General features: G+C 33.4%; 2 protein-coding genes across 3 annotated transcripts; one reads left to right on the forward strand and one right to left on the reverse strand.

Annotated features, from left to right (window-relative positions):
* The first annotated feature begins 1,096 nt into the window (after positions 1-1,096).
* Positions 1,097-4,305, forward strand: Nipsnap (protein nipsnap). 2 transcript variants are annotated; one of them, XM_017143197.3, is made up of 6 exons: positions 1,097-1,254; positions 1,505-1,639; positions 2,499-2,678; positions 2,921-3,214; positions 3,287-3,429; positions 3,835-4,305. In XM_017143197.3, the coding sequence occupies exons 2-6, from the start codon at positions 1,575-1,577 to the stop codon at positions 3,981-3,983; spliced, it is 831 nt and encodes a 276-aa protein (XP_016998686.1). In that variant the 5' UTR covers positions 1,097-1,254; positions 1,505-1,574; the 3' UTR covers positions 3,984-4,305. The 2 variants fall into 2 exon arrangements, with proteins under 2 accessions (XP_016998686.1, XP_070075177.1); XM_070219076.1 differs by having other exon boundaries at positions 1,099-1,254; positions 1,557-1,639.
* Positions 4,306-4,455: 150 nt separating this feature from the next.
* Positions 4,456-12,051, reverse strand: dpr18 (defective proboscis extension response 18). The gene is made up of 8 exons (XM_017143073.3): positions 11,861-12,051; positions 10,134-10,435; positions 9,255-9,680; positions 8,454-8,629; positions 6,059-6,272; positions 5,660-5,993; positions 5,233-5,357; positions 4,456-5,174 (listed from the first exon to the last, which is right to left on the reverse strand). The coding sequence occupies exons 2-8, from the start codon at positions 10,279-10,281 to the stop codon at positions 5,041-5,043; spliced, it is 1,557 nt and encodes a 518-aa protein (XP_016998562.2). The 5' UTR covers positions 10,282-10,435; positions 11,861-12,051; the 3' UTR covers positions 4,456-5,040.
* Positions 12,052-12,734: the final 683 nt, after the last annotated feature.

The following is a 12,734-nucleotide window of genomic DNA, read 5'->3' on the forward strand; positions in this document are numbered from 1 at the left end:
TATTTCTGATCCTCTCTCCCGTTTTTGTTTTACCGTTGGTGAAAATCGAGTTTTCGTTCCTAATATTTCCCAATTTTGTGCCAGAATAATTGGATTTCAGAAAATATAAATTACATAACATTGCAAATATAAATTAATATCAAAATAATCTTTCAATTACCTCAGCTTTAGTTTGTTGTATAAAACAAAAGATCAAATGCACACACGCACACAAACATAGTTTCGCAGGGTATGTTTGTATTTGTGAGCACTTCCATTAAAACGCCGAATTTATCCGTTTAAACGTAATATATTGTGTAAAATTCATTACACGCTCTTGCAATCACTTGTTATTCATACTTTTAACTAATTTTTAACACTTTTAAGGCCCGAAACACACTGAAATTTAATTAATTTTCCGCCGCCTTACAGCCGCGTCTATCTACGCGAAAAGGAGAAAACGAAATGGAAGAGAGAGAGAGCTTTCAACTTCGGCAACTGGAATGCGAAACGGTAAACCGTTTTTCTATTCCGCCATTTTCTTATGATCCTCTCTCGGTTTTTTCTACCGATTGTATTAAGAAGAAAAAAAAGAGTCTACTTTTTCGTCAACTTTTGTGTTTGTGATCCTCTCTAAAAAAATATTGCTAATAATAATAAGAAGTTGTTAACAATTCCACTCAGATTTTTGGAGTAAAATTGACTATGTTAATAATGTTTTCCTTAGATTTCAATACTAGATTTTAGATTTTGTAACTCAGTTATTTGTCATTACTCAGCCGTTTATGTTTATGTTGCCCCACAACCTTATTTATTCACTCTCGTTTGCTAAAAATAACGTAGGTATTTCTTTTTTTGAGGACATCTTAACAAACGTTAAATTTTGAATTTCAATAGCCGCTTTATTAGCAATTTGATATTAGAGATGGCACAAAATCAGTCAATAGGTGTGTGTACTCGCTAAGTGCCAAACGGTCTGTTTAGTTTGGTACTACTTCGGTATATACTTAAATATACCAAATGTAGCTAGTTTATAGCTGAAATATACCGAAAATCCCAGCGAAAGTGCGAAAGGCAGAATGGCCTAAAAATCCGATTACTTTATCGATGCCCACCAACCACCCCCCACTACCGGTTTTCAAGTCTGTTTTTCCATCTGTTTCGGGTCGTTTTGGCTAAATAACTAATTTTTCTATATTTTGTTTTCTTTTAACGTTTAACATTTGATTTAAATATTATTTTAGTTTTTAACAAACCGAACCGGCAGATTAAATAGTGAGTGATAGTGCTGGTTTTTTGTTTTTTTGTGCGGATAGTTGGGTCAGTTAAGGGGGGAAATTGGGGACATTGGTACAGAGTTCTCTGTTCTATTATCAATGCTAAAAAAGACCATGTACCGGCGCACTTGTTAAAATGACTCTGACTTCACCTTGACTAAAGTACACATACATTGCACATTGGGTTCCATGAGATGGCGAATCGGGATGATAACAGTAACTGATTTTCTCTGTGTGTTCTGTTCCAGTTTTCACCCCATATCATATACATATATATATATACGTATATATATTCGCCAGATCCTACATAAATCGAAAATGTTGAAGCTACGTAACCTATTGGCCGTCGTCGGCAAAAGCAACAACAACAACAACGCTGTCCGGTAAGACAAACAACATGCATATATGAAAAAACAAAAAAAAAATACACATTTCCCACAGCTGTGTCTTCATCAGTGGAGAGTACCTAGAGGTACCTGTACCTGCGGTACTCTCACCTGGCACACTTAAAACATCATTTACTATTGATATTTGTTGAAATCGTTATTAAATAGTAATAGTACATTATATATATTATAAAAGCCTATAATTACATAGAATTTGATTGATATATTTTAATTTAATTTCATTATAAATTTGTAAATTTTATACTTTTTATTTATTTTTCTTGAATGTTTGTTCAAATTGTTCTCTGAAACTTAGAATATTATTTAGAACTTACTTTTGAAAATATCCAAGTACCTAGTACCTTAGTAGGTACATAAAGCAAGTACCCTTTCCATCACTGATATTCACACACCTACATGATATGTCAGTATGTATGTTTGGTTCCAAAATGCGTATATATATATGAAAATGCCGTTTCGACGTCAGCAAGCAAAATCGTATGCAAAACAGAATAAACACCGCAGTGCGAATTTTTAGTTACCGTTTATACTATGTTAAAAAAAATTTTAATTTATTTTATTTTATTTCTATTATATTTTCCATAAAACTGCCAACCTTGCTCCATTATTTTGGTTAAGCGGAAAGGAAATTGCGTTCTTACTTATTTATCTTATTACCCTATATTCCCATTCTTATTGATAAGCACCCTTCCACAAATTAAATGTTATATCTTTGATCTCAACGAGACACTTATTAAAAACGTTATCAACAAAAGTCTAGTTCAGGTTTCAATTTTTTATTATTAAACTTTTTCAATGACTTTAAAATAATATTTATTTATTTATACTATTTCAGCGCCCTATCCACCACTGCAAGCGTCAACGATTCGGAATCATGGTTCTCAAAGTTGCTCGTTCGGAAAATAGAGCCAACCAAGGAGTCGCACAGTCGTATGCTCAGCGATAAGGAGATCATATATGCCCTACATACGCACAATGTCAGGCCCGATTCCATGGGCAACTATTTAAACAACTAGTGAGTTAAAAAAAAAAATTCCAAAAAAGCTATCAAAAATTAAATACCACCAGGAATGAAAACTTTAAAAATATCGATATTTTCGATATTGTGACAATATCGATCGATAATATCGATGTTTTGAAGAGAAAACACAAATTAAATATCGAGAAATAGCAAACTGTCGATATTTTTCAAGCTTGACCAGAATAATTTTAAATCCTTATCACAAATGCAATTTATCATCTTACCTTTTGATATAGCAAAAATACTGTGGCATTGATAAACGAAAAGAAGGCGAATCTTTCGACCGAGTTGGTGGCATCATGGACCGTTCAGGTGGGCGACATGGATCAGTGCCTGCACCTCTGGAAGTACACGGGAGGATTTGAGAAAATCGACCAGGCCAAGGAGGACCTTTGGAACGACCCGGAGTATCTAAGCTTGATGCAAGAACGCTCCAAGTTCCTGCGATCCCGTCATCTGCAATATCTCTTGGCCTTCAGCTACTGGCCGCAGATTGCCAGTCGTACCGGCAAGAACATTTACGAAATGCGGTAAGTAAATGTGAATTCTTCTTGTGAAATTTCTCACTTATTATTTATTGAAAATTTATTATTAATCCCCAGCTCATACCGACTGACCCCTGGCACCATGATCGAGTGGGGCAACAACTGGGCCCGTGCCATCAACTATCGCAAGCACAACAACGAGGCATTCGCCGGATTCTTCTCTCAGATCGGAAGACTGTACAATGTTCATCACATTTGGTGTAAGTATAACGTATACTGATTAGAGCTTGAAAAACTATTTGTCGATACCTAAAATGAGTTTTCCTTTTAAAACATCGATATAATCAAATAGATATTGTCAAAATATAAGAAGCTAATATTCATAGCATTCGAATTTAAGAAAAAATTTTAAAAATTATTTTGTTTAAAGACTCAATCTAGTTTTGAATTTTTGTGAACAATTTTATCTTTAGTCAAATTCGATGAGAAACCATTTCATATTAATTTAGTGTACTATTTTGTTTATGTTGTTGTTTAACATTAAATTTAATTTGGCCTTTTTGAGAACAATTTTATCTTTAATATGTGAATCCGTGGAATAGAGCACAATTTTTATGTTATTAATTAATTAATATTTATTAATAAATGTTATTTATCTTAAACAGGTTACAAATCCCTACAAGACCGTAAGGAGACCAGGGAAGCATCCTGGCGAACACCCGGATGGGACGAGTGTGTGGCCTACACGGTGCCATTAATCCGAGAGATGCACTGCCGTGTCCTTGCGCCAACTGAGTTCTCGCCCTCACAATAATTAAGCACCGGGCGTTACCGTTTTACCTATTTTTTTTTCGCGATCTAAGAAGTTGAAGCCTAGCAACGCCCGATCGAATTTGCTGTGAAATCAACGAGAACGTAACTTTGCCCCCTTTCCTGTTGAATAGTTATTGTAAATAATGCCAGCTAAATATGCAATCATTTTTATTTTTTTTTTTAAGTATAATTAAGGTCAAAGTGAAAATTGCTATACCAGAAACATTTTTACAAGCCCTACGTCTGTATCAACCTACGACCTTTGAATTTAACAAAACCAATTTTGTTTTTATAAAATAAAGCAATTATGAAACTGTTTATAACTGGTTATTGGAAAATGATATGGGAGACAGGATTGATAATAAATAAAACGTTGGAAAAATATTGATGTTACCGATAAACATAAAATATCGAAATGTCGATACTTTTTCAAGCTCCACCCCCGCCCCGAAATAGAAACAGCAATCTAGGTGATGAAAAAGTAGTATACCGCATAAGGTTTTAATCAGATCGTTGTTGTTTTCTTGAAAAAACTTGTTATCCTGTGAACTAGTGGTACAAAACACAAAAAATAGCGTATGATACATTTGATTTGCCTGCAAAAGTGGTTGAAGGAATAAAATAATCATAAATATACTAATTTTCATCAGCTTTAAGTCGTCGCAGAAAGGTAAATTAAACATTTCCTTGCCAGTTCCTTAACTCTTTAAGAGATTACTAAATTAACTAGAACAAAAGTTTGACATTTGAATTTTTTTAAACCGTTTTAAATCGGTTTTTTCATTAGAATTTGGAATGTTATTGTTTCCGTACTTGTTGCCTAATTAATTCCAATTACCGAATTTCAATTTTAACAAAATTTTAAGAATATTTGTCAAAACCAAAACCTGAAGTCTTATTACACCGTAGGCACTATAACACAAATATGTAATGAAATCACCATTCTGATTCTAAACATTAAAACTAAAACCTTCTGTTTAGAACCAGCCAATTTCTTTTTCTTTATCCTTAATATTATATTGGTTAATTGTTTGTGAAAATCGTCAGATTAATATGCCTCAGAATATTCGACTTTCATCAGTTTTTAGGCAAGTGAAGAGGAAAATGAGTTTGATGAGAAGTCCCAATAGTGCCAGGGAGCAGATTTGGGGCCTTGATGCTATATTGTGCTGGACAGCTGCGGGTAGTTCCCCTACAAAGATTTTAAATATATGTAGACCATATGATTAAAAGTGAAATAAATGGCTTACCTGTGAGCACTTGAACTTGGACAATTACGGTGAAGAGTCGGCCAAGAGAACAGGAATAGTTTCCACTATCGGAGAGTTTGGCATCCCCAATGGAGATACGACTGGTTAGCCATACGTCGGAAACACTGCAAGTTTAAAATAAATAAAATATAACAACATATATAGGTTCAGTAGGAATACTTTAAGAAGGGATTATGAAGGGGTTTCTAAAAAAAAAGCAGTGCAGACGATGCATCGTTTAGAACCAGTACTTTTAAATGGGGTTTTAGTTTTTCTAATTCTAAAATATATACAATCCAGCCGATGCATCGTTTGTACCCAGTACCTATTACATGTAAATTCAGAAAGAATACTTTTAAAAGGGGCTATGATTATTCTAATTCTAAAAAAATTCATTTCAACCGATTCATCGTTTAAACCGAGGTACCTTAAGCGTTTATTGGTCATCCCTTGGAGTGGCTCTTCATCTTTTGCCCAGGTTATAAACTTGGTAAAGTACTTTTCCAGATCCTGGCCAGAGAATTTATGCGGCGGCAACTGACTTGAGTTGCCGTTGATTAAATTAAGCTCACTATTTGTCTCATTAAACAGTTTTTGTACAGCATCATTTGCAGAATCCGTTGATGATTTAAGAATGGCTTGACGTTCCTTTTGGAAAAAGCTACGAGATATTTGGCATTGCAGATCGACGGTGCTGCCTGACTTATAATAACGATCCCCGACATCCCGCTCGTGCTCATCAATTATCCTTAGAGGCGGTTCTGAAAAAAAATAATCAAAAAATTTATTAAAAAAAATTTTTTTCTTGTGAATCTTTGAATCCTACCCAAGATGGTGAGGTTTGTGGTGAATACCCGGGGTGGATGGGTGGAAACCTGGCACATGTAAACTCCGGCATCTTCAGTCTGCGTTGGGTTGATAAGTAATCGCCAGTTGTTCGGGTACTGGAACTTCACCCGAATCCTCGGGTCTCCACTGTAGGTCACGTTGCCAACAGTCAGGAGTGATACCTTTTCGGCCGTTCGCCTGACCCACATGACCTGAAAATACGGAATTGCTAAATTTTGACATATTCCAAATTTTTCTCACAGGTTAAAATTTAAATTTTATCTTAGAAAATTCTTGATAATGTTAAGCTAATGTATAAGTAAATGTAATAAAATGTACAATGGGCCACGTAATCTCCGCAATTAATGAAATTTACAATGGGCCACGTCATCCATATTTATTGAATTAATATTTTTAATGAAATTTATAATGTGCCACGTCATCGATAATGACAATTGAAAAGTGATCTCCGCAGTGGGTACTTATAATTCCCAACTGCTTCTAGCTAGAAATTTATGACCTAGGAGCTATGGTCGCCGATAAATCAGTTGACCGGAAGTTTGTGTGGGTGTTGGTGACTGTCATATATTGGGATGCCATCTAGATGGAACTGGACTCCAAGACGCAGTGCATCGAGATCCTCTCCAGGTATGTCCCATAATTAAGTATTTATATGTTGAATTAAATATTTTTAATGAATTTTAATGTGTAATGTGCATTTGGCCACGTCATTGTTTCATTGTATATTTTTATATTAAAATTACTTGGCTAAACAAACAAGAACCAATTTAAATCTTATAATTATTCCTAATGGCTGCAAACGTTTTGTTTTGAGTTTTATAAAATAAAAACCACACGTAATCGTTATTAATGATTTTTAATTGTTTTCTACTCATCAACAATAATTATTATTTAATTCGTTTTTTTAGTATTTTCAATTTTTTGCACAAGAATATAAAAGTTAATTCATTTACCACTGTTTGAACTTTTAGGTCTTATTGGGACACAAAATAAAGCGCCTCATCGATAAAACAAAAACGGAAGAGAGGATCACAAACACAAAAATTGACGAAAAAGTAGACTCTTTTTTTTCCCTAAATGCAATCCGTAGAAAAAACCGAGAGAGGATCATAAGAAAATGGCGGAAAAGAAAAACGGTTTACCGTTTCGCTCTTCAGTTGCCGAAAGCTCTCTCTTTCTCATTTCGTTTTTCCTTCTTCGCGAAAACAGACGCGGCTGTACGGCGGCGGAAAATTGATATTCATATTTAATCAATTTTGAGTGTTTTTCGGATCTAAAAGGTACTACAAATTAGTTAAAAGTATAGATAATAAGTGTTTTCAAGTTCGTATAGTGATTTTAATTCAATTTATTGCGTTTAAATAACTAAAATCGGAGTTTCCAATGGCAAGTGTTTGGAAATACATACACACGTTTGCATGCATCGCAGCGAAAATATGTTTGTATGCGTGTGTGCGTTTGATCGTCGGTTGGGAAATAGATGAAAACATAAAAAAGGCAAAAAAAATAAACAAGGATGACGAAATTTAAATAAAGCTTTAAAAAAAGGTTTTAAAAGCATACATGCATATGTTGTTTAGCCGAGGTAAACGAAAATTTATTTTGATTTTAATATTTTCTAAAATCCAATTATTCCGCCACAAAAAAAGAAAATATTTTGCTTGTATTCTGACACATTATTTTGATTTTAATGTTACTTATAAGGCCTGCATCCAAACTAAACGACACTGTAAATTTGTATTGTTTAACTATTGCTAAATTTGAATAATAATAATAATTTGAACACAGAATTATTGAGAAAAAGTAACTTTTTAAGAATGGATGGTAATGTTATATTATAATAATATGGTTCGAGGCTTGGAAAGATTTGTGGAGTTGATTAAAAACACAATAAAAATAAGTTTTCATTTCCAATCTGTACTTAAATTATTCTCTACCTATTAGCAACACAACTTTAACAACAATTAAAAAAAAAAAATTTATTATGTATCGTGTAGTTTTAATGACAGACCTTATATATAACTTTAAAATCAAAATTAAAGTGTCAATACATATAAAATATTTTTCTATTTTGTGTAATATTTATTTTATTGCTCATAAATTGGATTACATTATTGTAAAATATTATTAAAAAATAACATTTTAGTTATTATAATAACAAATAATATTTATAATAAAAATTCTGGCGATGCCGATTAAGAATGTTCGTCAACAAGTATGGTATTTCACATAGTAACGAATAGCTAAAATCCTTATCCTCTTATTTTTTCTTTTGCAGAGAAAAAATTGAATTTTTTGGGTGTTTTAAGTGGGATTCTGATAGCAATTAAACCTAACCATAGTATAATGTTTTGAAAGTGAAGTTCACTTACGGTTTTGTCCTTGAGCATACCGACACGACAGTTGAGCACAGCCTCCGTGAACAAATGCACGGCGGACACGAGATTGTCTCCCGAAGTTGGCGAGTTTATGGGCTCCTCAAAAAAGGGTCCCCAGTGGTGCTCATGGTGGTGCTTACTTCGTGGTCGTTCTGTGACACGGGCGAATCCTGTCAGGATTACAAAAAACAAAAACGATTTAAGCCATTTTTTGGGATTTTTTTTATATTTATGATTGTAAATTGATATTACAACAATATTTGTGTGATAAATACACTCAAAAAATTTCTTTCTAAAATTTGGGAATTTTGCCCTTGAATTGTTAGCATTTGGAAATTGCCAACAAAATGTTCTTGTTCTTAGTAAAATCCCCTTTAAATATAGAAAACTTCTAGACAAATTTTATAAAAACAATACATTTTTTTGTCTTTTTCCGATAAAGATTTAAAAGCGAGATTTCTATATTTTAGAAACAAAATTTGAGTGTACATTCAAAATATCTACTTTTAATACTAAAATAATAATAATATAAATTATGTTTTGAGTCTATCGATATGTTGTGGTACAAAACGATATTTTCGATATTGTTTTAAACGCCATAACTCGGTCTATACTTTATAAACTTTTTTAAATAAGTTGATCTATTTTTAAAGGTAAAATCAAAATAATAATGTATTTAGTTTATCGATATATTCGATCTTCCAAATATATATATATTTTTTTTTGTTTTGTATTGAACGAAATATTTGGGTCCCTACTTTAATTTCAAACTTTTCATTCCAGATCCATACTTACCACTCGCTGTCCAATGATTTCTCGTGCGGGTGGAATCGATTGGCTGTTTTATCGTACTCTTATCGGTTTTCAGGGACTCAAACGCTGTTGTCGGCATCGTAACTGTCGTTAGCTGATCAGTTGTACCAACATTTTTGATTGGATGGCTATCGCTAATCTCCACACCGCTGCCCGGTGTCCCCCCAATGATTGCTTTATCCCTGCTCATTTTTGTGGGAATGGCGCTTGGCATTTGGGACTGGTACTGATCCTGGTCCTGGTCCTGCGATGAATATGCGTAAAGGGTGGCTCTTGTGGCTGACTGGTAGTCAGCAGTTGATAATATCGTCTTATTTTTATTATAGTCATCAAAAAGTAAAGTACGATTCTCGCCGATTCTGGGTTGTGTACTTGTCGAGGGGGTTTTTGGTTCGACGGATGCTGAGCCTGCATTGCCATACGTTATTTAGATTATAAAAAACAAAAAATGCTTTTTAACTGAATTCCGAGCAGATTAAAGATTAAAAATTCTTTTATATGAAAAATAGTTTTAGATCCAAATGTCAAAAGTGGTTTTTAAGGTTTTTATCATAATAACATTTAATTTATTTTAATTTTTTTAAATGAGTTTATGTTGTCTTGATTAATATAATCAACATTTTTATTTATTTTTGGTGTTTCTGCAAAAATTGTAATATCAGGAAGTGTTTTGATATTTTGGGAATTTGTTTTTTAATTACCAAAGTAGCTATAGTGCACCAAATCATATAACTTTAAAATATCGTTTGAAATTAAAAAAAAGTCATGAAAAAGTCATCGTTTTTAAACCAGAAACCCTATGCAATTAATTTATATATTTTTTTTGATTAAATTTTAGAAAGTACTTTTTTAAACACTTACATAGAACATGAACTTGCGGTCCAAGCACCAAGACAATTGCGAGCAGCCGAAGGAGGCTCAGACTGGTTTGTGATTTGTAGGAGAGTGGCAATGTCTGGGCAGCGTTCGATGCTGGTGATAATGTCCTATATCCTTTTGAAAGCCTCATCCTTTGCACGGGGCGACGTGACTTACGGAATGTGCTCGAGAGAAATCAGTAACCTTCATCTTAGTTTCGCGAAAAACTCAGCTGCTTTCTGGCACTGAATCTTGTCGATAGCCGATCAAATTTTTCCCTTTTTTCTTTAACATTTAGATTTAAACTGAAATAAAAAATATCATTTTTGTGAGAAGAAATATTGTTAAATATCAAATTACTTTTATTTATACAGGCTTAGGGTCGTTTTCTCATCCGCCTAGTAAATTTAAAGTAGGGTTAAAACTCTGATTTCCCATACGATTTTAAGGTTTTAACCCTACTTTAAATTTAACAAATGGACGTGAAAACGGCCCTTAAAGAAAGAATACCCAAGTTGGCAGTTCTATCCTTACTTCGTGTTAAAGTGAGTGTTAAATTTAAAGCACGCCTTGAAATCGCATGGGAATACAGAATTTGAAGCCTACTTTAATTTTAGCATGCGGTCGAGAAAGCGGCCCTGAAAGTTTACTATTTAATTTTGTAATAAAATGCATAATAATTAATAATTCAATATTAAATTTTAGTAGACAACTTCTTTTTTGGCTATCATAAGACAGGCTATAAATTTGTGGTTTAAGTGAACCAGTTTTTGTCTTTAAAATCTAACGTATATTATTCTTATGTTTCCCAGGGACTTTAGAAAAGAAAAGAGAATTACTGTTTATTACTAATCTATATTCAAATTTTCGATTAAAGTTTTGGTAAATTTGTTGACCTACATTTACACCTTTGCAGATGCAATTTTTATTTTGCTCAGAATTGAAGCAGACGTTTCTCCCCACCCCCCTACACAAATTTTTGATCAGCCCCTGGGACACAACTATTCAAATAAATGAAAGAAAGAAACTATTAAGTTTTGCCTAAAGGCATAAAAAACTGCATAAATATAATAATGAAAAAATGTCCCGTGCGTCATGACCCGTATTTAGTATGAAGTATGAATAATTCTCGGCTTTTGAACTGTTGGCCGTGAAAACTAAACCCTCTTTTTATTTGCCCTCTGCAAATTACCTGGCTTAACTTGAATTTAAATTCTCTTGGAAAGGGATACATTTCACAAATTGTAGCTTTAGAGTATTTTAAAGCCAATAATCTATGGTTAAAATAGAATTAAGTAATTAATTTAATAACAACATGTTTATCTTGAACTTCAAAAACACAATGAATGATATTAGGCGCTAAAAAAGAAATCTATCTATCCAATCATGCTATTCGTTCAAAAAAAAGGCTCTCTAGCGCCATTTTTATAGGCAATATTTTTTGTAGCAGGTCAGTGAGTAGCCCTACAGCGTTATTTCATGTTTCATTTTAAGTTTGTCATCTCATCTCTCTCTTAATTTCAGCTTGCTGCCTATACGCACAGGGAGAAGTGATATATTTTTGGCAAAACGATTATCTTTCTTGCCTACGGGGCATTGTTTATGGTTGAAATCAGAAAGAAAGCTGGGATACTCGAGTACTTAATTTTTACTACTATTATTCTTGTTAGTTACTTCGATTGGTTCCTACTCAGATAATAGTTTTTAAAAAATGTAAATATTTGTCTTACCATGTGCAGCGATGTTGTGTTGTTTTGACTACCATTCAAGGTCGCAGGAGTTGGAAATTGCAGCGATTAGAAAATCACTTGATTAGTTAGCACATGGCACATTTAAACAAACACTTTGGCACCTTTGCATTCGGTTTTGCAAGGAACAAAAAAAAATATTTAAAAAAATATATTACTCAATCCCAGGCATCAAACAGTTCTGGTGAATTTTTTATAAACACATTGTTAGACACACACAAAAAAATAATGTACGAGGATTATTCCACTTTAAGATGTTGAGAAATACGCAGATGGGTGCGATGCGATTTATTCATGCGCTCTATCCGGCGAGCACGTAGGTATCGCTTATCCTTGAAAACCGTAATGAACTGTCGTTGGCAAAAACTTTGGACTCCATTCCAAGCATCCAAACGAAAAGCTGAGAAGGTAGCCGAGTGAAAGCTTGTCTGCACACTCAGTTCCCTTTGAGTGAGTCACTCGATGGGTGGATTCACACGGAGTCCTTTCGGGATACTCACCACTGGAGCTCAGGACATCCCCCTAGCTGGGGAAGTGTGCCTCTGTCCCAAAGCTTTTCCTGGGATTTCCTTATACTGTGAAAAATATTTCCGGAAGGGATACTTTGAAGTGACAAATCTACACAAAGTTTATTTATTACATTTACAATTAAATATAATATAATTTAATATAATAATTTGTTATTTAGTTAATAACGAGTTTCCTGAAGATTCGTATAAATTTATAAAAGGCATAATAACATATTTGTCTTAAATTGTAGTCCAACTATTAACAAAATTAACGTTTCATTTTAAAAAGAGTATTGTTTTTTAAATTCTGTTTATAATCTTAATAACATTCATTGTTTAAGGCTAAA

This window comes from Drosophila takahashii, chromosome X, assembly GCF_030179915.1.
Source record: "Drosophila takahashii strain IR98-3 E-12201 chromosome X, DtakHiC1v2, whole genome shotgun sequence".
Taxonomy (NCBI): Eukaryota; Metazoa; Arthropoda; class Insecta; order Diptera; family Drosophilidae; genus Drosophila; species Drosophila takahashii.